The sequence below is a fragment of the Thunnus albacares genome, chromosome 3 (genome assembly GCF_914725855.1).
Source record: "Thunnus albacares chromosome 3, fThuAlb1.1, whole genome shotgun sequence".
Lineage (NCBI taxonomy): Eukaryota > Metazoa > Chordata > Actinopteri > Scombriformes > Scombridae > Thunnus > Thunnus albacares.
Genome location: NC_058108.1, coordinates 26,108,464 through 26,134,210, shown reverse-complemented (window position 1 = coordinate 26,134,210; position 25,747 = coordinate 26,108,464). Strand labels below are relative to the sequence as shown.

Here is a 25,747-nt window from a genome sequence, read left to right as displayed (position 1 = left end):
TGTAGTGAGGCTTAGGGTCCTTACCGAAACCGAATCTACGTATTCTTTCCAGCAGTAGGTATAACGATCCTCTCTTCTTTGCTACTTCGTGTTCCTCCAGGCCACCTGACAAACACGAAAGCCAAGAATCAAAACACAAACAATGCACCATAAATGTTGATATCCTCGGGTGGTCCCCTGTCTGCTTCCTTACTATTCAAGTGGCTTCACTCTACAGCCGAAGAGAGTGTGTGAGAGGAAACATGATAGAGCTTTACATGGTGATTATGGAGTGAGAGTGATATGTTGAGTTCACTCACCAGATGTGTGTCCCTGTCGGGAGTGTGTGTGCATGTGCGTGTGCTGCGTCAGGTCTATCGTCCTGTCAATCTGGAACATGCGTAGGTCTTCCTCGTCTAACGCGATGTCGCCCCAGAAAACAGCTGGAAGTAAGAAAAATGCGTCTCAGTTATCATCATAATCAGTCGTCAAAACAATCTCAACTCAAGGTTAACTTACTCACTTGTTCTGGAGCTTTTGACCAAGCCCAACTTTGTATTTTCCAAAAGTTTATCAAAAAGAGAAAACAACTTCACACCTCCCCCCTAGTCCCTCCCCATTTAGTGAATGAGTGGCTTTACATGAAGTGGCACAGACATATAAACACACATACATATTAGATATATACACACAAGCTATATACACATATAAGTATGCACACTGACTTTAATTAAAAACAAAAAACTTCTGTCTAGAGCTCCTTTGAGTCACTGTCCTCTAATGCTTGATTGTCTTGCCTCTGGACCACTGGACCTTAACAAAACCTAATCCAGTTAACTAGGGCCTTTTTCCTAATGATGTCCTGTTTTTTAAGGCTGTTCAGGCTTAGATTCAGTTGCTCCTAAGTTCAGTTCTGGTACAAACTGTTCGACCTGCTAAGACCTCCAGTGCAAAGCTCTAAGAGCTTCTCATTAAGGAAATACAATGTGTACTTGTTGAGCAGCCAGCAGGTTAGATGTCACACCAGTACAGTCATGGTGTAAAGGTACGTTTCACTTGCCAGGAAGTTAATCAAGTGTTTTCTGTACTCTGGTTATTGATTGTCTGTGTTATAACAACACTGTCATACCACAGTACAGAGTTGTCACAGTTTCACTCGCTCTTATTACACATCAACTCCACCAGAATGCATAGAAACTTGTGTTTGATATCTGTCAGAGCAACTTTGTCTCTCTCTCGAACACAAACATACAAACACTCAGAGTCACTAGTCAGCCCCAGTGGTCTTACAGTGGTCTGATATCAGGCCATGTCTAAGCCTTTTGGCAAGTGACACTCTCACTGCTGTCCCCTCCACTGCTCCTCCCTCCCTGCTTACTCATACTAACTAATAAAACTGTGCTGTAGATAAATCCATAACGAGAACACTGGACAGCAATGATGTAAAACCAGGCAAACCCATTGATTACTTTGTATGATGCTGATCATTTGTTGCAGTAATGGTAATTTTAGAGAATGAGCAATGAGACATTATTAACATAATTCAACCAGGACGTTTGTTTCCCATAGTGGATTTCTGCAATGTCATGTGTTGAGAAACTGATAATGTAATTTGATCATCAGTTCCATTTTGTGCAGAGCTCATATCACATCTGTATCTACAAAATTGAGGACAGTTTTACCGACCTATGATGGCATAGTTGTGGTAGCAGAGGTTCTTTGTTACATCTATTGTGGGAGTGCCCAGAGGTGAGAAGTTAAGTGGATATTTAGTTAATTTTATAATTCCGCCTGTTGCCCACTAGGTCAGAAATTTGAAGCAGTGTGCTCATTATCTATTAACCTTTCTTTTATGGTGATCTGTCTCTCAGCAAAAATAAGTCTTTTGACTTAGGTGGAGTGTAAACCATCTTGCTTAACAGTATGTGGATCTGTTAAACATGGAGTGTCAACAGTGGGTGTCTATTATTTTGCAAAAAAGATCATGTTCCCATGCGGGATGGACAAAATAAAAGTTCTGTGTCGCCGGCTGATTAGAAATGTTGGTCACCAATCATCAACAAGGAACTGCTACAGTCAGCACAACAACGACCGCAAAGGTTCAGATTTTGAGAGGCAGATCAGGTCTACAGGCAGGCTGTAATGACATGTTTCATAAAAGTTGCAATAGCGTGTGCAAGAGTATATAGACCAGTGCAAAAAGCATGCACTGGACATAAATTTTCTCTCTAAACCTTGCAATCACCCGTGTTCCCACAGTCTGAAAGCATGCCTCATCTGCCTCTCTCCGTCATTTACCCCAAAAAAACTTTTATCCTGTTTCAATCCCCATCTGCATCCTTTTTTAACTGTGGTGCGTGTTTGGCTGTGTTTCGAATACACACCTCTCAGCATCAGACAAAGTACATTTTGGATCACCCACTTTCTTTACCTCCCCCTCTCCCTCCATATCTACAGTAAATCTCCCAGCCTCTGACAATGAACAACTGAACGATAACCATCGCTAAATGATTAGCGGAACGGAGTTATTGGCCTCCACAGGGATTCAAGACACTAATACATTAACAATGGCATAGGAGAAGCTTGTCATTTAGCTAATCAGGATTGCCACTAAAGGAAACACAGGGTCAGGGTGCCATTGTGCTCGGCTCCATACTATTGTTGCAGTGAGGAGCAAACCACAATGACCGCAGATGGTTTACAAATCATCATATCAGATAGAGACTGGGAGTGTGTGCAATTGAATGGTGGCCTATGATATGTTTCTTAGATAGATATGAGGATAATGTCTGATCTAGAGCATAGAGCTGCTGTAAAGCAGTTATTATTATCTGTATGATACTGTATGTATCATCACATGTTATGTAGACAATATGCAGCTGTTAAGGGGTTTAATCTAAAACCTTAAAGAAAAATGGTAAAAATTTTAATTTAAAATGTAAAATTGTATTAAAACTGAGAAATGTTTCAAAATTACATTGTGTTTTTCAAACTTGTATGGCCTGAACATTTATGATGTGGGTAGGTGGATTTTTTTCATTTTTGGACAGGCCAGTTTAGCTGTGTCCTCCTGTTTCTTTATGCTACGCTAACTGGCTGCATGCAGTAGCTTCATATTTATCATACAGATATGGTGAGTGGTATCAATCGTCTTATCTACCTCTTGGCAAAAAGGCAAAGCGTATTTACCAAAATCGTGAACTATCTATTTATTTTACTGCTTTACTTTTTTTCAACCTGTTTTATCTTATTTCTCTGTTATAATTAATTAATCTTTTGTAAACACCAGTTTTAAAGAGACATCATATAAACGTCATATACATATAGTTTATAGTGTCAGTCGCTATAGTTTCAGTCACACAGGGTATAAGCACAAACAAGTGCTGGCACAGGTTTATATTGCAGAAATACTTGGCCATGATGAACATTATGGTCATTTCCTGAGCAGATACACCATCACACAGCTGGTGCACCAGTGGTGGTGGTTTTGAGAGAATTGTTATGGCCGTGGCCTTAATCCTGCATTTCTCATGCATTTCCCAGCATTTTCCTGTGTTTATCCCCCCTCCCCTCTTTTCCCCTGTCTGGTCTCTGTGTCTGTGTGGCGTGGGCGTGGCACTCCCTCCCTGGCTCTCCTGACTCCTGGTTGATTACACACACCTGTCTCCCATCAAGCTCATCATCCTGCAGTATATCTACTTTCGCCCACTCATCGCCAGATTGTTGTTTTACCCTCTGTGGTAGTACTCAGGCCAATCTTTGCTTACTCCTAGAGACTTTTTGCTTCCTTGTGCTTTGTTCCATTTCTGCGAATCCTGTTTTCTCTGTACTCCAGGACCGCTTCTCACCCGCTGCTCCGTCTGCTCCACCGACCTGCCTTTCTGCCATTCTGCCTGTCCACGCCAGGAACCTCATCTTCTCCTCACCGGCCACTGGACATTCCTCCCTGCCATTCATCCTTATCCCCTTCCCCTTTTGCATCACCAAATGATAACCGGTAATCATTTGGTGATGTTGTAGCTGGCATGAATCGCAACCAACCAAACCAGCTCATCTTATTTGCTGTTTGATTTGTGACGCATATCGCCGGTTGGAAACAATTATGTACACAATAACGACAACAAACTTTACAGATCAATAAAATGTGTTTAATTTGAGTGCTTTTTTAATTAAGTATTAAAAAAAGGGCTTCATTCATTTCATCACTGGTCAAAAAAGTAGAACAGTCGAACATGACATACTATATAAAAGAGTTTCATTTGATTCTAGAGGAGTTGATGTGGGTGACTTTTCCATATAAAGCCTCAAAAACAACAAAATTACAGCAGCGCTTGTACTAAGATGTGGTCTGAGCAGGTGCTGCTACAGATGTTATTTTTAAACACCAAATTGCACTGTGCCACATAATTTGTACTGACACTCCCCTCTCCAGCCCAAGTGGTACCACAGCAAGCCGCAAAAACTACCAAATGGCTGCAAAAAAAGTCCTCTTACACCTAAAAACAAAGCCACTTCATCAGCGAAAGGTCATTATCTCTGTAAAATCCTTGCAAAGGTAGCCTGTATCATGTTGCACTTGCGTTAGAAATGATATTCCCCTGGCTTTTGTTTCTATTTGTGGGGCAGTGTGTTTGGGACATTACACTCCCAGCAGCTTCAGATATTTCAGGACAACAAGGGAAACTACAAGGACTAAAAGTTTTCCAGAGAAAAGGAGCTGACACAAGCAGAGATACAAAGCAAGAGGAGCAGGGAGAGTACAGTGATAGTAAGTTTGGCCCATTGATTGTTGGGGTCTTGTTAATCCATAGAGATACCATAAATAGCCCAAAGTCAAGCCAGTGGGTAAGGAGGGGTGAGGACAGTGAGGCAGGGAGATGCAGGAGGAAAAGGTATTGATCCAAAAACCCCAGGACGTCCCAGGAGACCTACATCATGCTGACCAGGGCCTTACTGTTCGCCCTTCAGCAGGGGCACTGCAGCAGATACACACACACACACACATACACACACACACTCCAGCACACAGGGACACACACACAGGAGTAATGCACCAAATACAAACTGAGAAGAAGAACTCCCTCACATGCATCCAGCTCCTCTCGTCATGTTGGCTGTTTGAAGAACGAGCAGACCGGTTTGCGTTGTATTGATCAAGGCAGATAGGACTAACGTCGGCTTTCTGAAGGTTCATTCATGCACCTCATCTATTTTGGATATGTGACCATGCTCATCGTTATGCAATAATGTCCACAGAAACATACAGTGCTTTACTTTACTGAAAAACATATTAGTATTGCTACAGTTTGTAGTAGCAGCTTATTATAGCTTGAGTATAAAACAGCCTGATTATAAACTTTTTCAGTGTTTAATTGTACATTACAATAAAAATGTCTAAATTGATGACTTAAATCCATTAAAAGATGTGGTATAAAAAGTAAAACAATACATAATAATAATAAAATGAACTTAAATGTGCTAATTAATAATTCAATTTCATTATTGTTGTGTTTGATGAATAAATCATTTAAAACCAATCTCTGTTAAGTGCAATTGCTCAATTATTTTTTTTCAATGCTTTATTAATGATGTTGCATTTTTTGTTATTCTCACACATTCAATGACACATTTCAATTGTCTCCTGCTTTACATTTAGTTTTGTGATCGTTTTAAGTTAAAGACAGCTCCGTTTGGCATTTTTTAACCCTGAATTCTTGATGTAGTAGTGTTACCCACTGTCACTCTGGGCTGTGGGTGATAAATGACCTACAGTTTCTCTGAATAATCTTGTTTAAGATTATTCAGGAAAAAAACAGAGAACATCACTCTGTCTGGGGTTATATCAGTCTCTTGACTCTCCAACGGATTTATGCTTCAGCAGTGATTTATAATGGTGTTGGAAGGAAAAGAAAAATGATGTCCCGCTGATTCCTGCTGATGAGAGTGTGAAATCATATGGAGAACAACAGTATGTAGAAAATAAAATTACACTGATGCGAGGGGACATAAGTAAAAAACTAACATGTTACATATAAATAATAACAATAGTTAAAATGCTGAGTGGACCTAAAAAAATGGCTTTTGCAGAAATAATACTAAAACAAATCTCTGAATCAGTTCAAAATAATATTGCAGAATTATGACATCAAAAGTATGTAAACTGAATTTTGTCCTCATAACAGAACATAAATGAGTAAGGTAAACTTAAATATTCACAGTTAACCAAGACGTAATGAGTACAATTACTAAGGTTACAATAGAACGATTGAGCCTCACTAAAACTAAATGAGGTCAAACCCATTGAGAAGTAACAGCAGCTCTCACATGACGAGAAGGCAATTGAATTTTGATGCTTTAATGTTTCAGTTCTCTCTTAAACTATCTTCCATAATGTGAGCCATGTTGAGTTTGGCACAGACTCGATGGCTGTGAAATCTACTACAGTGTTTTTTCCATTACATATGATTCAATAAGTGTTCCCATAGTATCCCAGATGTATCTGTTGGCATCCCAAGATGCCAACAGATACATCAGTGTACTTTTAAGGATCTATTCCCCACATTATGTGTCACTTTAAATCAGTTTTTCTGTTCATTTTGACATTTTACAGGGACGATGCAGTAGAGAATTATGCACTGCTGAGTTATGCACTCATGCTGTACTCACTGGGGTGTATCTAACACAAACACACCCACACACACACACACACACACACACACACACACACACACCTCACTAAGCTCCTCATTAAGCAAATATAAGGTCACACTGTAGGTGGGCTAAGATGTGTGTGTGTGTGAACATGTGCATGTGTATGAGCCGTTCCACTTGTGTGATATTATTATACTGTATATAACTGTGACTGTGACCGTACTGTAATATTAAAAAGAGATTATCCCGGCCCTGTTTGAGGATTTTCTCCAAAAGTAATCATTGTGCAAGCTGCTTGATTCGTATTAACCCTTTGTGAGCAACAGCAGGTGCTGCACTTCAAGCTCACTGTACGCTGACAGTTGCTGACAGTGTTGAGTGTCTGACATGATGAGGCAAGGGGACAAAAATGCCGGCTCAGAAACTCCTCCACCCAAAAGTTCAATGATTCACTCAACCCTGTAAGCTGAAAAGGTGGATTTTAAAAGTTTGTAGTTTGCATTAAACAGAGGCTTCAGTCAACTAAGCAGTTTTCAAACCTATAGTTTGTTTGCTCTGGTCTGAATCAGTGGATGAGTTGGTAAATTTGGTGTTTTCCCCTTGTTTTGGTTTCTTTTCACGCTGAGAAAAATCCAAGCGAACCAAAATGCTTCACTGCAAGCCACATGAGAACATTCACTCTGCTCATTGGTCAGATGTGTCCGAGGCAGGAGCGAGAACGTAAACACAGGGGGAAGGTGCACTGGCCAAATATAACATACTTTATTGCGCTAGTCCAGGTCTGATCTGAATTAATTCTCTGGCTAGTTGTTAACAACTATTAAATTCACTCATCCGCATCCCAGTGTGAGAAGCAAACCTGGCTACAGGAACCGTTCTGCTCAAACTCACAGAGTACGCCTAGTAGTCGGGTCAGATCGACGTTAGATCACGTTTCCACCACAAATGAACCGCTCCAGAGTTTGTTTGGAACCTGACTGAGACCACTTCTTCTAAATGGTCTTGGTACGGTTGTTTTCGTCCACACCTGAGTGCAATTACTGTGTTCACACCTCCCCAAACAGATTGTACCGGGGGGAAATGAACCAGAGTCTGATTCAACTGGACTAAAAAGTGCAGGTCTGAAAACACCCTATCACAGCTTTTATAACTGATTCCAATAAGTTTAGAAATCAAGTTTCACAATGTCCAATGTCCATAGAAAGTTCTCAAACCGGCAGCATATATGTTCCAAACGGAGCTATTTTCACCAGAACATGTTTAAATATACTGCTACTGTCTCAATCCTCACTCATGACCCTGTCCAGCTGTTGAGTAGTCTGCACCTGTTTGAGCGCTCACATCCTGCTCTGCCATTGGTCAGAACCGCTGTGTCCTAGCTCACTCATTGGCCTGATGAACCTGCCTTCAACTCAGTTATTGTTGTACTGTACTCAGTTACAGTTTCTTTCTCTATAAACAAAATATTGGACTCAACCTTCATTCACCTGTTTACCTTCATTATGTTTATGACGGTAAACTTGCATTAAACTTCTACTCAGCCATACTTTGTTTTAATTGTAGAAAGAGCAGCATCACACTAATGAGTCAATGAGTGAGCTTGGATAGAGCAGGACTGACGATGAAAGAGCAGAATGCTGGTCCAAACAAACACGTTTCACTTTGGCTCTGTACTACTCTCTGCACTGGCACTGAATGTTGGCAGTGGACAAGTCACGCTGAATTGTCCAATATGGGTGTCATTTCTAAGCGTACCAGGCTGGATTATGCTACATGGGTAGTTTTTATGGATGTTAAGTTTCTATGGAGGTTTGATACTCATCCCAACCTCCATTGTCCATTGTGGAGCAAAGTATCACTTTAAGTAGCAATTCAAACTGAGATTACTGTTTATAGTTTTCTTCATGAGTATTTATTATGGAATAACGATGTGCCCCATGGCTTTGTAAGGTGTTGGAATGTGACTAGAGGCTGAGTTTGTTAATGTCATGGGTCAAAAATGTGCTTTCCAAGGGAAAAAAAAAAAAAAGAAAAATGTAGATGTTTAGTCCAAGCTCAAAAACTTCACACCCCCACCCTCCTGCAAGCACGTGTCTAAGAGAGAGAGGTGATTATCTCAAATTCAGTGACATAAGGGGAAATATCTTGAACAACAAAGAGTAGTGTTTATGTGAGTGATCATGAAGAACTGAAGAACAAAATTGTATCGAAAACATGATAATTACAAACTTTTCGGATCACCAGCGGCACAGACAAACTTAGCTTACCCTTTTACCACAATTTATCTTCAACAGATGTTTATTGTCCATCTGCAGAGTTAAGGATAGTCTGTAATGTCATAGTACCACAAACCCTGAGACACACACATAATCATACACTTCTACTGGCTTAAACATAGCCCCAGAAACTGACAAAGACCCAATTGCACACCTCTACGCTGACAGAGTGTTTAGCTCCAGCAGTGTTTGTCTACAGACTAGAATAGACAAAGTTCCTTCCAACTGGACATCTTAAATGACCAGGAAATAAAGTCCAGACTGATCATAAACAAATCCAATTAACAGGAAAATACTGTCAGGCTGTCATCAGTTGAACTGTTTATTTTTTTATTTGAACGAACATAAATCACCACAAATTCAAATGTGCGTGCTCTAGTTAGGTCTCCGTGACCTGACAAGAGCACTACAGGCCAAAAACACAAGAGAAGAAACAGATTATAAATTGCCAGGGATGAAGAGAGTACCAAAATATCTTTCTAAAGTTATTCAGTTACTTTGCAAACACAGTCCCTGTTTTTGTTACACTGTAACTGAATTTGAAATGTAGATAATTATAATATTTAAGGCAAAGCAGAAGGAACATCAGTGACTTCAAAGGACTGCACACTTAAAGAGCACTCCGGCACATAAACCGAAGAGGATAACAGGCAAAGAAATGTTCGGTATGAGACAGAATAACATAATATCATATGACACACACACACACAGAGCTGGTGTAACCTCCTAATCACATAACTGTGACACTGAGATTCCTCTCCAGCAGGTCATGGGTTTGGCCAGACATTATGACGGGACACGATCATGGCTCAATTTACCATCAGGGTGTCCTAGGGTGTGCACCCAGGGGCCCAGCATGCTGACACACTCTGACATGTGTAAAGATCGAACATTTATACATTTAAGATTATATATTATATATAAAAGTGTCAGCAGAAGATACATAAGATATTGTGCATAGATGCATAACAGAAAAAAAAAAAAATTAAATACTCTGCTGGGAACAATAATGTGTGTCTGATATGTTTTTTTTTTTCTATGTTATGTTAAAATCCTTAAAATTACATCTCCTCCTTCTCCCTTATTAAAAATGACAGATTTTACGAATATGCAAATAGAGTTCGTTTCAGAAGTTTAACTGCTGGACACACTTTAATTCCATTCTCAGTGTTTATTCACTGGAGGCTTCAAGTGCCCACATCACACTTGACAAAGTAAATATCAGACCAAGATTGACTTCCAAACTAATTGTGATGTCACCAATCATGCTCGAAGGCCCGCCCTTACAATCAGAATTTCAGATGAGCACAGAGAAAATTTCCACTTTCAGCAGATGAATGGGAAAAAACAGCCTTTTAGTGTCAAACTGTGCACATACATCATTCTGCAAAGTGAAGCTCCAGCGTTCAAGTGTAGGAACAAGAAGAAAAACACATTTTTGTGTCAAGGAGGGATTTGACTTATGAGGATTGAAGACAGATTGTCTTCTCATCAGGTGCGACTGCACAGCTTTACTCATTAGAGGACTCATTTCCATAGACAAATCATACAATACAGCTGAATGCACTGACACGCACACAAGTTTGAACAGTCTGAACGCTGTGGAAAGCTCCTTGCTATAAGTTTGCTTCTAAAAAGAGATTCTTTCGCTTAACATGTTGGATATTTATTCACATTATTGTTCAGTTATTACTTATTTAAAGGATATGGCTGGCAATTTTCTATATTTTTCTTGTTGTCAGCAAATCTCATGTGCAGAGCCAAACCAAAAATGAACTGATCCTATTTACAAGTGTTGTGTGTGTATCCAAATCCTGATATATCTTATTCATCTGTGCCATAGACCTCCATTGTTGTTCAAAAACAATTAAAAACACGTCAGTGAGCCACACCACTGCACTGGGTGACATGTTCCTTCGCTCCAAAGATCATCATCATAGTAGTTTGTTTAGAAAACGGCTCCAAAGAGTAATAACAGCAATCATATTTTCAGTCTCTGGAGAGTAGTTTGTTGTAAGGCAGACGCCACTGCACATATGTGGGGATGCGGTTCCGGTTACAGAGCTTTGCTAGCTTGTTGTGCTACATATCAAGACCTCTTGACTTTGTATTGATGCTCTTGGAGAAATTTACAATGAAGCACAAAGTCAAGAGGTTGTGTTATGAAGCACAACAAGCAAGCGAAGCTCTGTAAACTGAACCGTGTTCCCGCGCATGCTCAGTGTTCTCTGCCTTACTCGCTGTTATTAGTGTTTGGAGCCGTTTAAACAAACTGATGTGGCCAAACTCTTCATGGTGAACGAACATGTCACCGAGTGCAACGCTGTGGCTCATTTACGTGTTTTTAATATTTTTTTACAACAACGGAGATATACGGCAGAAAGGAATAAGATATATCAGGCTTTGAATACATATACAATACTTGTTAGCAAGATCAATTCATTGTTGGTTCGACTCTGTGTAGGAGCTAAAGTATTAGCCTAGCTCGGGGTGTGTAACTGTCTGTCACGGAGTGTGGTGAGGCTGCATCTGTGACCACAGTTGGGTTCCTACAATACTAGGAACCACGAAAAAAAAAAAAAAGACTGTAAGTAGAAGGTGACTTTTCCTCAGCCAATAATAGGTGAAAATGAATGATTTTTTTGCAGCTATAAATACCACCAGGAAAAGCTAGTTGACATAAAAGCACCCAGACATTTAATAATTGAGCAATGCGTGGCAGGTGGGCGGAGTGACGGCGCTGCTGACTCATGGCTTCTCCGGCTCCGGAACAATGACACTCCAAAACAAACAGTCGGCTCTCAGCACGGCCGGAGAGTTTGTGCTGAGGCGGGAATCCTGAGGAAGACTTCGGAAGCTCAGTGGCAGGAGCTCTCTGCTCGGGAAAATCCTGTTTAATATAATATGAGTGAGACCGCTCGTTCTCTGCCTCACACACACACACACACACACACACAAAAACACACACACAACGCAGCCATGGTGTCAAACACACACACATACACACATTGCTCTAGTTTCCTTCCTACTGAGGAATGGGGGAAGGGGTGAACAGTAGCTGCAGCTCACTGTCACGACATGGTGGGCTTCACTCGCTGACTGAAAAGCTCAAAGCACACATAATGTATACGTGGGCATGGGCATAAACACACATACACATGTTTAAGATACTTTGTCCACTGACAGAATACTAAAGTGTTAGTTAAACATGTATCAAAATAGCTACATGAACAACTGAAATGACTCCCAAATCCAGAAAAGATAAAATTACTAGATATGTGTTGTTTTTCTGGCGCTTTCACTCACTTCTTTTCCTGCTTTAAAATTATTTGGAGCCCATAAACAATACAGCCCAGAGCAATCAACTTTAATGAACGACCAGCAACTGTCACCCACAATAGCCAAGAAAAACCTATAAAGAGTACACAGTCCACATCCACATCATAACTATAATAAAAGTCTAAGATCCAGGCCGGCAAACACAACCTACAGTTTCATTTACGTCATCTAGCATTATTTATAACCCGGGAAAGTGACGCAGTTCAGATAACATGAATATAAGGTGACTTGATAAGGTGATTTCGCCTTATTGAAAGAAGTTGGGTTGGGTGGATGGCTGGATAGATAGTGGACTTTGTTGCAGGAGATATCTTCAAATGTTCACTTCCAATTTCCAATCATGGGTGTCACAAACGCAAGCCGGGCTTTTAAAAGCCGTAACGTTGTGGTGTTTACTGTTGCCATTATGATGAAGGTTGCATAACTTTAAGGAAGTATAAACCACGTTTCAAATGATAATTTTAAACCAAACCACAATCTTTCAATAACCCCAACCAAGTGGTTTTTACTCCTAAATCTCACCAGACCTTAACCACAGTCTTGTCAAACCATAAAACATGACTTTTTTTTTAACAGTGATTTGTAACGGTGTTGGAAAGCTGGAGTGCATTACTACAGGCGCTAGATGGTTTAAACAAAACTATAGGTTGTTTTTGCCGGCCTGAATTTCAGACCTATACCGTTGTTGTTTCTTTTCTTTTTTTATGAGGATGTGTTATTTAATTTCCTTTTTACTGCAGTCAAGGCGGACAGTTTCCAGCAGCCTTCCAAGAATATACAGGAAGTCACAGAAATAGTTACATCCTGTTAGATTTGGTCCCAATTTAATAAAATGTTATCAGATCAATCTACTCAAGCTTGTAGCTACTCAATCACTAACATTATTTTAATAATGTTCTGTGTGATAGATTACAGCCTATTTAAATTACCTGGTACCCTGTGATAATCAAAACAGCATTTGTTCTGTAATGTCTTCTATTAGTCTATTAAATTATTTTTCATAGAAATTTAACCACAGCAGCAAGCGGACCACTACTTGCCTGCCAACATGCCAACCATAAATCAGCTGACTTGTCAAACTCATTCAAATAAAACAAAATTAATCTATCTTGTCTTGAGTGTTTGGGAGAGGTCTTTGTATAAGCTTTTGGTTTCCTGCCTTTCCTGCACAAGTGTTTGTTTATTTTAAATGAATGAATAGCTGAATATATGCAAGTTAAAGTTGTTTTTTGTTTTTTTTAACCTATATGTGAATTTCTACATTAGAATTTGTACATATCGAATTTTCAAATATCGTATGAAAATAGTATTTTGTAATGCAAAAACAAATAAATAAATAAAGTAAAACACAAATCAAACCTACTAAAAATGCAAGAGGAGAGGAAAAGCAGAAATAGACATTATATCCTTTAGCTGAATATTTAGACTGTACTGCACATCTGTACAGAGGAGAATAATCTTCATGTCACACTTCTTACCAAAAGTTTTATGTTATTTCAGTTTATAACGCTGTAAGAATTAAATAATGACGTAATGTTCATATTGTGTCTGTCTGTAAGATTTGGTTACTGAATGTTTTCTGTCTCTTGCTGATAAAACGTGTCATTAACCACACATCTGAATTCTTAGTACAGGATCAGACTACTGAAATTCAAATGTTTACAGTCAAACAAAACATGAAGATAAACGTCATGTTGTTGATCCAAACACCTGAGCCAATCAGCTCTTTGATCAGGCGACAGCTAGGCGTTTCCCATCATGCCCTTGGGTTTTGCAGTCAGTGGAGATCAGCTGCGGCGCCTGGCTCTAAAAACAGAAGCCACCTTGATCTCGTGAGGTTATCGTTGCCTGCGCGTGCATGACGTCAGAGTAAGTCGGGATCAAGTTGGACACAAATCTAACTGGCATGCATTGTGTGCTGATCAGTGGTGATTGATGCTGTGCAAGCCTGGCTGGCCTGGATTCTCTCAATTAATCGCTTCATCTACAAAATGTCAGAAAATAGTGAAAAAGGCCTGTTATATGACGATGTCTTCAAATGTCTTGTTTTATCTGATCAACAGATCAAATCTATCACGTATGACACAGAAAAGCGTCAAATCCTCACATCTGAGAAGCTGCAACCGGCAAATTTTAGCATTTTTGCCTAATAAAAAAAATAAAACAATTATTTGATCATCGAAATAGTTTCTGATTCATTTTCTGTCGATCAACTAATCAATTTAATCGACTAATGGTTGCAGCTCTAACCCTGAAAGAAAATTGAAGCTCATTGCCAAACTATATAAGTCCACTTTACGAACACACAAAGAAGAAGAAAAAGGAAGAAGAGGCTCGGAGGAAAATAACAAACAACTGAACTTTCCAGTTTTGAGATCAGTCGAATCCTGACCTTTTAATGTGCCAGCTCAGCTCTGTGGTGAGTAAACATGAGCTACAAAAACACTCAAACAATTACATTCACGCAAATAAATCATGGTATAAATCCTGACCCTGTCTTCCGATCCCTGTGTGGAGGTGGGAAAAAAAAGAGTTTCTTGTTCCAGTATCTTGGGAGGAATCTATTGCAGTCATGCTGCATATTAGTTATTGCTTCTAAAAAGAGGACCTCAAGTTGTACATGATGAGTAGAACAAACCACTAGTCTTGTTTTCAACTGTTTTTAAAATCATAAGAGTTAAAATGCATTTTTTTTATCCAAAATGTTGCCAAAACTGTGCAAAAACCACCTTTGTGCACCTTTGTTGCCCAATAAACTCTTATTGTAAATCCTGTATTGTAAGATGTGAGCTTAGACACGTGTGTGGATGAGAAAATGTACAGCATGCATTGTTCTATACTGTTACTATGCACCACTATTGTATTTGAAGAAGAGAGCAGGCAGTCGGTCTCTTGGGTCACTCCTGAAGAAATGACCCGCAGCTTCATTCGGACACCGTGGTTTGTTTAGCTTTCACTCTGTGTGTGTGAGCATTTTATGAGAACAGTGATTTGGAAGGAAGCATGAATGACTCTTGAGTGAGCGTAGGAGCGTGTGCACGCGTACGTGTGTGTGTGCGTGCGTGCACGCGTGTGTGTCATCTCCAGCTGAGTAGCAGGATGCAGACAACCAGGAAGAGATAAGCGCGGGTGAATGGAGGGAGCTCTGCGTGTGTGTGTATCGAGTGTGTGCGTGTGTGTGCATGTGTGTGTTCGCGTAGGGAAATCACTTCACAAAGGCCTGGAAGTGTGTGTTCTCCTGTCTACCAGTGCGGGACTCGGAGGAGATAAGCAGACAGCCAAATATTCCCCTCGTGTTTTCCCAGCAAAAACAGGAGGCGGAATACCAACCACTCAGACCGATGCCACAGGGTCAGACCTGGAATGAGCCGCGCTTCCACTTCTTACAAGAGTTACACACAGAAGGACACGGACGCTGACTCTTTACACACTGAAATGGGTTGCTATTGTTGCAACTAATGATTATTTTCATTACTGAGTCACCTGTTGATTATTTTTCCAATTACTCATTCTCGAAAAATAGTGAAAATGCCCGTCACGTGCGTGCATGCAAAAAGGTTTATTTTTGGTTGTATTTCCCCAGAAATTTCTGAATGTATGTGCATGTGTTTCCGCATTTATGTATGTATGTCGGAGGATAATTAAGCTGTTAAAGGTTTGTGTTTGTGGTAAACATGTAGACGTTGGGAAGATACATGTTCACTATTATTATCATTTATTACCCGTTGGGTGGGGGTTAAGTGGGATGTATAAATGGGTGATGAGCATAAGATGGTGCAAGAATGATTTGATTTATATTTATAGAACCATATATACAGTATTTCAATATGTATATAGTGAGCTGTGTATCTACATGTGAATTGTGTTACTATAGTGATGGAAAAATAATAAATCTCAAAAAAGAAAATCCCAATCATAAGTCCCCAGAGCCCAGTTTAATTTGCTTTTGTCCTGCCAACTATAACAGAAACCAAATGATTAATTGGTTAATTGACTAAAAACAATAGTAACTTGGCACATGTTAACAGAATCACATCATTGTGACAAGGAGATTCCTCTCCAGCAGGTCATGGGTTTGGCCAGACATTGTGACGGAGACACGATCATGGCTCCATTTACCATCAGGGTCTCCTGGGTGTGCACCCAGAAGCCCAGCGGTGTAAAGATCAAGTAAAAATTAACATTTAAAATTTACACATTTAAAAAAACATCTAAAAAGATGATGGAGACAAGCATTAACAGAAGATACATAAGATATGCTACATACAGGTAGATGTATGACAGAGATGTTTTTATGTTACTAGGATTGTGGATGGTCCTTTCATCAGTTTTATTTTACATTGGAAGACTTATTTCTGCAGACATATTGTGCATTACACCTGACTACATTGACTGATTTGTACAAAAACTAGATTACTATAAGAAATCAGGTTAAGACAAGAAATCAGACATGTGCTGATACGTTCATTCGAACAGTCTGAACACAGTAGAGAGTTTCTTTTACAAGTTTGTTCCTAAAAGAGAGATTCTTTCACTAAACGATGAGGCTACTGATTTTCTGTATTTTTCTTACTGTCAATAAATCTCAGCGCCAAACCAACAATGAACTGAGCCTGTTTACAAGTATCATGTGTGTATCCAAAGCCTGATACATCTTATTCCTCTGTGCCATAGAGCTACGACGTTGTCCAACAACTATTAAAAGCACATCAGTGAGCCACATTGCTGCACTATTCACCTTCACCCTGAAGGCAATGGATACGGTAGTTTGTTCGAAAACGGCTCCACATGTAGACCTCATTCAGAAGCTTGTCATGATATGAGAGAGTGTAAGAAAAGAACGAACGGCACATTGAATTTCATCTTGTATGAAATGTGCTGTATGAATTAAGTTTTATTATTAAGTCAAACTCTTGTAATCATTATGTATTTGTTTCAATTATATTAGTGATACTTATTAGGCATCATGAGGGTGAAGTGGTCTACAGGTGTGTTAAAGGAATAGTTTGACATTTTGGAAGATACATTGCTTTCTTGCTGCGAGTTAGACAAGTCAAACAATACCGTTCTCTGTCCGCCAAATATTAAGCTACAGTACAGTATGTTGCCTAGGACAGAAGGTCTGCTCACCAGCACTTCTAAAGGTCACTAATTAACACATTATATCTTTGTTTGTTTAATCTGTATAAACACCAAATTGTAAAAATAACAGGTTGGGGTTTTAAGTGTGTTCAACTATTTCTTGGCCAGGTGCAGAGGCTTCCTGGAGTTGGCTAAGCTATCCATTTCCTGACTTTAACTTCATATTTTGGACAGATATATTGGACAGATATGAGAGTAGTATCAATGTTCTCATCTAACTCTCACCAAGAAAGCAAATAAACATATTTCCCAAAATTTCAAACTTTTCCTTTAAGATGGACCTCAAAGCAAAACTTTGGAGGGACATAAACAGATGGCCACAATAAAAACAACTGGAGGTCTTTGTTCTGTAAGTGCTGAGATTTGTCTCACACGTGCATTTTGTTGGGTAGCTACAGAAAATGTCTGTATATTCATTAAGAATACATGTCTCTTAGTTGTCTGTGGATAGATGGACTGAAAACCAGCAGTCGAACTGGCACGAATAAACCGAGGCAGCAATTTGATTTGCTTTTAATGTGAAAACAACATGCGACTGTACCATGTAATCCAGACAAGGACTTTTGCTGCTGTTGAATGTTTAAAGCAACACTGAGCGAAAGCATACACACAAGAAAATTGATGAAACAAACCTGGAAAAAAACTGAAACAGGTAATAATTATGGGGAGCTCTGGAAAACGTTGAGTGCGCATGCGTGCATGAATTTGCTGCAAGAAATGTAACCATGTTAAGTATAAATACACTCTCTGTGTACGCTGATATTTCCAGCAAATAATCAGCGTTTTCACACTCAGTTATTTTAACCTACAAGAGTCGCTCAGTTACTCAAACATATGGAGACTGACTGTCTCCCTGTAACCTGCCGGGCTTCCATCCAAACACACACACACACACACACACACTAACACACACACACTGTAAGTTCTTAGCATAACTAAAAACCACAGAGTCATGGGATTGCAGTATCAACATAAAATCACCCACACAGAGATCAGTGTGACATGCACATGAACAAACACACACACATACACACTGGCCAGTGTCCAGGGTTGTCAGGTTTGTGTATTTGGTATGTGTGGAATGTGTGTTGGCCAGCTTGTGGACACTCAGTATTCTGGGTGGAGCTCTTATCAGTCTAATGTGTCATCGCAGACATCATTAAGCCATAAACACACATGAACATGTGTATACGTGCGCACAAACACATATGCACACAGGCGGGGTGTTACCAAAATAAAAAATCTTGACTTAGGAAGATGCTTACTGGTCTTACAACACCACAATGTCTCCCTTGCAACTTTGCAAAAACAGCAGGAAAAGAGGTGGTAATAAAAATAACTAAAAGAGGTTCAAAGGGAGAGGAGAGTAAAGGAGAGGAGAGGAGAGGAGAGGAGAGGAGAGGAGAGGAGAGGAGAGAAGAGAGGAGAGGAGAGGAGCGGTTCAGATTCCTCCACCTGCTCTTGAGTAATGATGCTGGTGCTGTAAAGAGTTCAACATTGTGGTCATTAAGCTTTGTTACAAGACATATGAATAAAAAGTTTTTCTAAATCACAACACTGGCATATTGTGTTAAACGAAAATAGGGTTTTTAGAAAAACATAGTTATACTCCTCAAAGTAGGGAATTAATCTAAGATATTGAAAAATTATTGTAGTGGTATCTGAACTGAAATTCAAGTATTGGCACCAGGTACTGAAAATTTTCAAATTATAACAAACACTAAGAAGTACAGCAGATGGATGATGCCAACACATAGAAAACATACAACATAATACTAAAAGACAGAAGGAAAGAAAGCGTACTTTAACACAGGCATTGTGAATCTTAAGTGAATCTCCAGACTTTATGTTGAAAACATGAGTTCATTCGGGTGGAGCACACAAAGATATGACACACACACATCTATAAGAGACCTATAATATAATGTATTGAAGAAAACTACATTTTTGTGTATAAAAAGCTATTTAAATCAATGACACACAATCAATATACATTAATGTATAACGTAAATGCAATAAATGTTGCCTCTCGCATATATACAGTATAACCACACACACACACACACACACACACTGTACATATTATGAGACCAAACGTGGTTTTACTGTTGTTCCACAGCAGCTCCCAGACTGTCATTAAATGTCCAACAAAAATTTTATCACTGTGCGTGCGCGCGCGCGCGTGTGTGTGTGTGTGTGTGTGTGTGTGTGAGAGAGAGAGAGAGAGAGAGAGAGAGAGAGAGAGAGAGAGAGAGAGAGAGAGAGCGTGCATCCGCGTATGTTTTGGTACAGTTGAGTCCAGCTGTTTCTCATCTTCGTTGATGGTTGATTTAACATCTGCACACACACGCGCGCACATACGCAAACAGACACACACATAAACACATGCACGCGCGCACATGCACAGTCTGTTCTCACATGCACCAACATTTCGGCCACTGTCGGGCCCAGAAATTTGCCCACAGGTGATGCACGCTCTGAGGTGAAAAGTGCAGCTCGAAGATGAGACAGGCTGCACGTGCATCCACCCGTAGGATACGGCGCTGACTTATCGGTTATGAAGGGTGGGGAGGAAAGAGCGGCATCTGGACCAGTGCGCACACACACACACATACACCCGCTGCCATCTCTCATACACACATACACGTGCCACCTCTGAGCCATGCGCGCTCGGTAAGAGGGTCGGATCACTATGGGCAGACGCGCAAAAAAAAATCTCATTTCATGATTAAAAACTCAAATAGAATAAATTCAGGACTCACCAGCTTTGCATGGGTCTTTGTAGTCAATGGTCTCCGCTCTCTCCTCTTCATAATAATCATAGTCTGGCTCCTCGTAGTCGAAACAGTTACAAATAGTCACTTTGCCCCAGAAAGTCAAGCCGGCGAGCACCAGCGTGATCCAGCGCATCTTAGCGGCCAGTGCCGAGGGCACTCGGTCCATCTGAAGACTGAAATAAACGAATAAAGGCCTCTGCTCGTCTCCTCTGCTGTTAGGAGATGGTCAATCCACTCTCCAGAGAAAGCATCGGCGGCAGGAATTTAACGGGTCATTGTGAAGAACGGTCTCCTCTCTGACAGTCTGGTTGTGGACACTATAGGCTGCTGGGAGTTACTCTACCCGGCTCTCCTCCATGGTTGGTAAAAGTGCACTGAAAGAATCTGTCGGTGCGTCCCGGTGTCTGTCAGTCAGCAAAGTGTCCGCTGAGGAGCTCCGCTGTCTTCGGTGGTGGCTTCGCAGGTGAGGCTGCTGTGGGACAAACAGGAGAGAGAGGGAGAGAGAGAGAAGCGGTGAGGGGATCAGGACTGGATGATCTGTGAGCGCAAAGACGCGCGGCGGTGTGTCTGCTGCTCACACAAGAAACATCCGCCTCGCATATTTCCAGCCAGCACTGTTGTCTCACACTCTCTCGCTCAGTGCAATCTCTCTCTCTCTCTCTCTCTCTCTCTCTCTCTCTCTCTCTCTCTCTCTCTCTCTCTCTCTCTCTCTCTGTGTGTCCGGTAGTGGTACTGTCTCTCTCAACCCAGCGCACCGCCTACACAAACACACACACACACACACACCGCCACATACCTGTGCTGTTCGACTCAAGTGGTGCAGAACGAAAACTTTTTTTGTCTTCTTTTTTCTTTATTCACTGAGCCTTTGCAGCTGTTGTCATGTGTCCCTCTTCTCTTTCACACTTGGAAGGAAGCGCGCCCTGATCATTTCAGCTTATTGGACCTTTTCTCACACAGATCCGTAACATAAAGTGAACTTACAGTAAAAACCGGTAGCGGTAAAAGTAACACGGAGGCTACAAATTGGCCTGTGGGTTTCAGCATCCATCACCTTTTAGACCTGCTGCATAATAGCTGTTATCTGGTTATTTAGAGGCAGGTGCTAAGTAGGTGACAACCAAACCATAAAACGCCCAGAGATAGTTGTATAGAGGATGCTTTTATGGTCATGACAAGTCAGTTCTTGCTGCCTACTGCATCTCCTCCCCTCACTTGCTGCCTCAGAAGGAGAAAATTGAGAAGATATCTAAGTTAAAGACCTAAATGCAATTAAAACAATTAAGGAACTTAATTGGGCTTAGTGCGTAAAAAGAGGTGCGCCTTCTAGGCCTCAGCATGCAGAACACTATCGATGTGGCAGGATCGATCTCGATATAGGTGGGGTACTTTATAGTAACCTAACATGCAGCACAAGGTGGAACAGAAATAAAGTCTAAAATAAGCATTCAGTGGGTGATCACAATTAAAATAACGCGAATGTTTGAGAATGTGTTAAATTATCATAAATCATAGAAAATATAAACAATTATTTAAAACCAGTTCTTTATATATCATTATTTGTTTATTTATTTGCTTGTGAGATAAGCAAAGTCGGAAAACTGACCCCTTTGTTTTCTTTTCCAAGGTGCACAGACGGACAGACAGACAGATTAATGTGGTGCTGCACCAGTCATTCACCTATGATGTCTCCTCTAATCTGTCATAAAGGTCGGTCAACAACAGATGAGTGAGCTGAGTTCATGTGGGTTTATCCTCCACTACATCCCTGGCACCCAAAAGTGCAGTGAATGAACCTCTACTCCGTGTGTTTGTGTGTGTGTGAAACCATAGAAGGTTTATATAAAAAGAAAAGAACATTTGCAGTCAGTAAAAAAAAAAAAAAAAACAACTGGCGTCTTTTCCCCTAATTTTGCACGGACTGCAAAGTTGTCAACAACCACCTATAATCTCCGAAGTGCAATCTACACACACACACACACACACACACACACACACACACACACACACACACACACACACACACACACACACACACACACACGAGCAGTAAAAATAAAGCTGCAGCAGTTGTTGACAGACGAGCGGTGCAGCCTGTGAACACCTTGCCAAGGTAAATCCTCCTGAGACGAGTTCACCCTGCGTCTGCACAGCTTACCTGCTGCGTTTACCTGCCCGGTGCGCGTTGGTTTGCTGCGGCGTCACGAAGCGACCCATCATGCTTCAAATGCAGGAATCTTCTCAGGAGTCTCAGGGGGCCCCCGGTATCAGTCGGTACCGGCAGTTCCGAACGTGCCCGTCTCCCCCCATTTATTACCGGGAGATTACCGGAGCGCTGTCTCTGCTGCTCCCGACTAATCCTGCCCTCGGGGAGAGGTAGCGGCGCGCTGACGTCACTCTATCAATCCAGCCGCAAGCTGTCCACTATACACGCCCCGAAGCATGGACACAATCCCCTGGAGGCAGCACACACGCACACACACTCACTCACACACACACACACACACACACGGAATTTATTTAGTGTGGAGCAACTCGCTCCTCATCTTTGTCCCCAAAAACAAGTGACGACCTGAACCTTACAGATCCCCTCTATACGTGTTTTAAAGGATATGTCTGGAGGTTTAGATTTTTGTTATTGTCAACAAATCTCATGTGCAGAGCCACACCAAAATGAACTCATCCTCCTAACAAGTATTGTGTGTGTTTATCCAAAACCTGATACATCGTATTCCTCTGTGTCTAGAGCTCCGTTGCTGTCCGAAAACTTTTAAAAACATGTCAGTGAGCCACATCGCTGCACTGGGTGACATGTTCATTAATTTTCCCTGAATGCATCACGGTAGTTTGTTTAGAAACAGCAAAGACAAATAACAGCGATAAGATTTCCACTCTCAGGAGAGTTGTTCCTTGTACAGCAGACGCTTCTGCTTACAGAGCTTCACTTCTGTTACATATCATAACCTCTTGACTTTAGACTCTAGAATATAGTTCAATGTCAAGAGGTTGTGTTATGTAGCACAATAAGCTAGCGAAACTCTCACGCAGCGGTGTCTGCCGTACAAGGAACTGCTCTCTGGAGACTTAAAACATGATCTCTTTTCTAAACAAACTAACGTTGCCATAATTTTTAGGGCAACATGTCAACAGTGTAGCTTATTAACATGTTTTTAATAGTTTTTGGACAGCAAAGGAGGTCTACAGCACAGAGGAATAAGATAGATCAGGCTTTGGATGCACACACAATCAGTTTATTGTTGGTTTGGCTCTGCACATGAGAGTTGTTAATAAGAAAAATATAGAAAATCACCATGCAGCTTTATCCTTTAAGACATATAGAAATATTCTTGCTTTGAATGTTTTGATTAATTTATGTCTGATATGGTTTTTCCACAATAAAGTTTCTTGAAAAATACAGAATCTATGAATATGCAAATATTTTTTGTTTCCAAAGTTTAATCCCTTTTAACCAAGTTTAGACACAAGTTGTCTCTTTCACATTCTCAGCGCATGTGCACTGGAGGTTTCAAGTTTCAACATCACACTTGTCAAAGCCGCATACTGGACCACGATTGGCTTCCAAACTAGTTGTGATGTCACACATCATGCTCGTATATGCACATGTTTTGATTTAATGTGAACAGATTAATGTAAAAACAGCCTCCTAGTGTCAAACCCACATCTTGCACAGTGAAGCAACAATAAACAAAACATTTTGAAGTGCAGAGGGAATTTCATATTATAAGACAAAAGACGAGAAATTCTCAGCAAAAATAAACAGGCATAAATTATTTCCTTATATAAATATATGAGATCAGAAAATGTTACTGTTGTATTTAAAAAGGCTTCAGGTTGCAATTCCCCAGGGAAAAAAAAGTAAGCAAGATTTGTGTTTTGTGGTCGGTGCCTTGTTTTATATTGTTTTATGCAGTGACAGGAACATGGTTAAGAAATTTATTGAAATGTCTGGTTCTATAATGGTTTGATTCTTGAATCATTAGAAAAATGTTTTTGGAGGAAATAACCAGAGTTCAAACCATACTTTAGTTAGAAGGTTTTGTGTTTTTAGTTTTCTATAAAGTGACTGGATACGGATGCTAAGATGTTCCAAAGAAAAGACGTGGGAGGTTTTCGTGCCCACAATTGTGAAACCTTTGAAATGACAAGTGATACTTGCTTGTTGTGTTCTTGACATAAGTTATAAGGTTGTGTTTCATTTGTATTTTTTCACAGTCGTTAATCATTTAAGTTTCATTTCAAATTTATTGTCCGTTTAATTGGTCCCATTTTCGGGCATTTTATTTATAAATGGATAAACCATATTAAACACGCTGTTCTTACTTTGTGGCTAAATTGCTCCCTGAGCTAAATGTCTTCTTGGAATATGTGCTGGAGTGTGTGTTAGTGTTACTACTGTCACTGTGCGTGGGCAGCCAAACAAAATAAAGTTTCTAAAACTAAATAAACCAAAACTTGGGGAAATCTGTGGAAAAACCACTATACAACATAATGTGTGTGAGTGTTTATGTGTGTGTCTGTGGTCTGGACTTCCCTCCTGAGCAATTGCTAATTAACACTGTGGAAGGCATTGAGTGGTGTTTGGGCCTCTCCAACCACTTACTGTGCCTCTGTGTGGTTTTCATCCATCCAATCTATTCAGCAAAATGCTTCCTTCTTAAATAGGATCCAGGTATTGAGATTAATGCTGTGTGCAGGTATTTGTGTCCCTATTTAAAGCATTTATTGATCAGTGCGTCTCTGAAACTCTGTGAAAGTACCTCGCCAGCATTCTGACCCAGCACACTGACCACACACACACACACACACACACACACACACACACACTAGGAGGAACCCTCAATCTGAGCAGCAGCCCCCTGAGACTCCCCCAAGTGCTGTGGTTTGCAGGTATTGGAGCACTATTATTAGCTTTGTTTTCCTCAAACACACTTTCCCATCAATTCTATATGCGGTAGCCTTGAAGTCCACAAGGTTCGCACTGTACTTGTTTAACTTTAAATAGGTAAACATTGGCCAAAATCTGTCTTTTGAGCAATCAAAAGGTAGTTGTTGAAAGTCTCTAGCTTTCTCACTGATGGAGATGAGTGGCTGTTTATAGTTTGAGTTCAGCCAGTTGTAATGTATTCCAGTAATAATCAATTTTCATTGCAGAAAATGTATCAAAACATCTATAGAAACTTCTGTTTTTCAAGCAAAAACCCAAATGTTTCCTTGTTCCAGCATCTGGATTGTGAAGATTTGCAGCATTCTTTGTCTTATGTTACTAAACTGAATATCTTTATGTTTTGGACTGTTGCTGAAACAAAACAACCAATTTGAAGATCTCACCTTGGGGTTCAGGAAATTGTGATGGATATTTTTCACAATTTTCTGACATTTTTATAGAGCAAACCATACAGATTAATCTGTAATGAAAATAAATGTTAGTTGAAGCCCTACTATGTTCTAAACAATCATCACTTTGTCAGTATATCTCTAAATGCAATACTTCTGCCAAAGCATTGGAGCATTCACATTTCAAAAACTTATATAGTGTTTCCCAAAACTGTTGACTTGAGACTT

The 25,747-nt window shown here is 40.3% G+C and overlaps 1 protein-coding gene across 1 annotated transcript in view; it reads right to left on the bottom strand.

Moving 5' to 3' along the window:
• tll1 (tolloid-like 1) overlaps positions 1-23,384 on the bottom strand; it is a 60,296-nt gene extending 36,912 nt beyond the window's left edge. Inside the window, exons 1-4 of the mRNA XM_044347296.1 lie at positions 22,323-23,384; positions 20,150-20,636; positions 300-422; positions 25-105 (exon numbers count right to left, since the gene is read on the bottom strand). Of these exons, the coding sequence (XP_044203231.1) occupies positions 25-105; positions 300-422; positions 20,150-20,330 (385 nt within the window). The 5' untranslated portion in view covers positions 20,331-20,636; positions 22,323-23,384. The remainder of the gene's footprint in view (positions 1-24; positions 106-299; positions 423-20,149; positions 20,637-22,322) is intronic.
• Between the last annotated feature and the right edge of the window lie 2,363 nt (positions 23,385-25,747).